This window comes from Cucurbita moschata, unplaced genomic scaffold (genome assembly GCF_002738365.1).
Source record: "Cucurbita moschata cultivar Rifu unplaced genomic scaffold, Cmos_1.0 Cmo_Scf00028, whole genome shotgun sequence".
In the NCBI taxonomy this organism is placed as follows: Eukaryota; Viridiplantae; Streptophyta; class Magnoliopsida; order Cucurbitales; family Cucurbitaceae; genus Cucurbita; species Cucurbita moschata.
Genome location: NW_019268544.1, coordinates 1,822,369 through 1,825,766, shown reverse-complemented (window position 1 = coordinate 1,825,766; position 3,398 = coordinate 1,822,369). Strand labels below are relative to the sequence as shown.

At 36.0% G+C, this 3,398-nt stretch overlaps 2 protein-coding genes across 2 annotated transcripts in view; one reads left to right on the top strand and one right to left on the bottom strand.

The window, feature by feature from the left end:
• The first annotated feature begins 575 nt into the window (after positions 1 to 575).
• On the top strand, positions 576 to 1,194 carry LOC111463504 (salicylic acid-binding protein 2-like). The gene is made up of 2 exons (XM_023107462.1): positions 576 to 811; positions 893 to 1,194. The coding sequence occupies exons 1-2, from the start codon at positions 662 to 664 to the stop codon at positions 1,055 to 1,057; spliced, it is 315 nt and encodes a 104-aa protein (XP_022963230.1). The 5' UTR covers positions 576 to 661; the 3' UTR covers positions 1,058 to 1,194.
• Positions 1,195 to 1,324: 130 nt separating this feature from the next.
• The window catches only part of LOC111463519 (nuclear pore complex protein NUP58-like), a 5,982-nt gene continuing 3,908 nt past the window's right edge, over positions 1,325 to 3,398 (bottom strand). The window contains exons 5-6 of the mRNA XM_023107482.1: positions 2,344 to 2,384; positions 1,325 to 2,152 (exon numbers count right to left, since the gene is read on the bottom strand). Coding sequence (XP_022963250.1) covers positions 2,111 to 2,152; positions 2,344 to 2,384 — 83 coding nt within the window. The 3' untranslated portion in view covers positions 1,325 to 2,110. The remainder of the gene's footprint in view (positions 2,153 to 2,343; positions 2,385 to 3,398) is intronic.

Below are 3,398 nucleotides of genomic sequence, written 5' to 3'. Positions count from 1 at the left end.
AAAAAAAAAAAAAAAAAAAAAAAAAAAAAAAAAAAAAAAAAAAAAAAAACAACTTGCTTCCACAAAACCTCCAAAATCCTCAAATATCCCATCATAATTAGGATCTAGGCTTGGCAAAGGCTCGGTGATAGAAGGGTGACTCTTGAGAGAAGAACTGTCAAAATCAGAGAAATTTAGGGAGAAAAAGATCTACGATGAGGACAAAATGATCGGGAAGTGGATGATGGAGACCTGTGGAAATGGCACTATAATGGAGCTGATCACATGCCACTATTTTCAAACCCTCTCCAAACCTTCCAATGCCCTCTTCAGGAATACTTCAATGTCAGCTGTCGGTTAATGTGTCCAGTGCGTGGACCTAATACTGTTGGGCCTTGTACTTTTGTTCGAAAGCCTGCATCAACGAACAACGTGGTACCCTTGGACTGATGTTGGACATTTATCACCTCTTCTTTGTCAACCTCTCGTTTTTGTTCTTTTGTTCTTTGTTTTTTCTATTGCAATGTCTATTTCTTCATTTGTCCCCCAACTTAAAACAAATTTCTTTGTTTCAACTAAGTTTTGTCGTTGTAAAATCTTCAACTCTTTACACATCTCAATAATATTGTCACTGTCAATCTCTGCCTCGATCACATGGAGCAGAGGCATTTTGTATTGGTTCATGGGGCTTGCCATGGAGCATGGACCTGGTACAATATCAAGCCGCTTGGTTGTGGCCATGGAGAAGTTCCCTGCAAAGATAGAAGCTTCTGTTTTCTTGACAGCCTTTGCTCCTGATACCCACCACAACCCTTCTTATGTCTTAGATCAGGTAAATATATACTCATCTCGCCAGCATACAGAGATTTTTTTTTCTTTTAAGAGTTCTGTTTCTTGTTTGTTTATATTGAAGTTCCTGGAGAGAGCTCCCAAGGGATTTTGGCTGGACACCCAGTTTTCTTCTTATGAAACCGCAGCAGCAGATGAACCTTTAACTTCATTTTTGTTTGGCCCCGAATGCATGGCCAAGAACCTCTATCAGCTCTCCCCTTCCTTTTTTTTCCCATTGTTCTCCTAAATGGATTTTGATTGATTTTTGAGTGGTTCACCACAATCAAAAAAGCCTCTCCAAGTTTTCAAGTGTCTTCTTCAGGTAGCTCAAAACCACACTTAAATGGGTGTTGCATTTCGATCTTCTTTCAAGTTTTAATAATAAAATCACCCTGCTGCTAATTTACGACAATGGTTTTCAGTCAATTCTCTCCCTCTCTATACACTAATTAATTCCTTACCATTCATTTCATAATTTCACAGTTGAATCAGAAATTACCAAAGTGGTGGCATCAGTTAAAGAAAGGAGGAAAACCCAACAAAAATTCATTACACAATTAAATTGCAAAATGTCATTACAATGGAGACCTGACATCAATTTAAAGAAAAAAGGTTAAGAATTGGAAAATCACCAAAAATTCGGTACACAATTTTTCAGTCAAATTCCTTCAGAGAAGAATGCAGATGAGAATAATTCAAGTGAACAATTTTAAACATGCTGTAAAGACGTTATATATATACCCTTTCATTCAAAGGTAAACTTGCCAATCCTGATGGCGGCTCAGAGATGCAACCACTGGTCCAAGAAGAATATCTGATAAACACTCGAGCTGTTTCCTGCAACCGCAAGTCGATTTTTTTGTACAGCAGGCCACCAACAATGACAAGATTAATACTGTTCCCCCCTAACTAATCGCATCACCAGAAAAACATCGAGTTTTCATAAGACATCCATCATACCTATGTTGTATTCTACAGAGTTACAGAATTCTCATATCGCCTCACCGCTCTCTTTCAGAAAACATATGAGCCGTAGCAGGATGTTTATCTTTCATAAAACAATCAGCCAAAGCAGCAGGGTTGTTTTGAGAAAACGTTCCAATTTCCTTCAACTTCGCAAGAAAGCGTCAGATACCTTTAGGCTTTTACTGCATGTAGAATAATCTGATAGAGAACTGTCAATGACTAAGAAATTGGCCTTTCCTCGAAGATATGCCAGATATGTCTCGTAATCCTTGGCTGTTTTTTCATCAGTTGTTACTTGTAGCTGGTAATAATAATCTTACATGGTCATTTATGACTAGTAGCGCCGAGCAGTTCGGGACTTTGGCTTTGACGATTTCTGCAATAAAATAAGATGGGTTATATAGCTCGAATGTACCAAGCATGAGATTTATATTTCCCGCATATACACGCAGCCCCATACATCCCCAATAGATCTTCATTCGGATTCATTAGCAGAAATGCCAAAGAAACACCATGAAGGTAATAAACCGAAGAACAGAAACCTAATAGGAGAAATTTTTAACTCACCGAGGTTGCCCCAAAGCTAGCCCCAGATCCTGTTGCAGCACCTATGAAAACAGTACAAGTCATGGTTATAAACTGATCCCATCTGGCAACCGGTAACTGGGGAACGTACCAACATTAAATAACATACATTCCTCCTATGTCAAGTCAATTAAAAACTCAAATCAGACATGTTCTTGTAAGTAATAACGATAAGGAAATCATGCCAAATCATTTAATCTATTTCCCACAACCACACGTGTTTAAGCTAATTTACATGTGCTTGAAGTAATTTTATCTACATCCAGCTTTCTAACATTTGAAAAGAAAAAGAAAAGAGAAAAAGATAATAACATATATATATATTTGAAAAAGATGTACTGATTTGCTACTATCAATCTTCGAACCCACACCCATACAATTTCTTTTATCAAAACTTATCTCATTGACTGTTGGGCCAAGATAGGATAATTGTAAGAATTATATCACATTAACAATTTGTACAGAAACAAGCTTGTTCAAATGCAAGGAGCAACCATTGTTCCGAAGGGTCTCAAGATAAATAAAACTACAAAGCACCGCATAAATAAGTTAAGGACAAAAAAAGGCTACTAGAATTGAAAATTCTATTAAAAGTTATGAGATAGAATGCTATCATACTATGCAGAACGGTCACTAACAAAAAGAATTAATACTAGTAATATTACATGGGGATATGATATGCGTTAAATTAAATATAACATGCTGAAATAGCTGAAATATACTGAAAGGGAAAAAGATAGAATAATTACTCCAAACTAATTCAAGGTACTGGAGCTTCCCTCTCCACTCAAGCCTAAACCAACAAAACCAATGCCTACCTCCCTCTCCTCCCAGTCATCTATTTATAATTGATACCTAATAACAAACTCCTCAAGTTAATTACTAATATACTGTTGATACCCTAATAATATATCTAGCTATAAAATTGCATTCCTATTAGACGGGATCATCGTAGTTTGTGGAATTCTTTTTTTTTTTTTTTTTTTTTTTTTTTTTTTTTTTTTTTTTTTTTTTTTTTTTTTTTTTTTTTTTTTTTT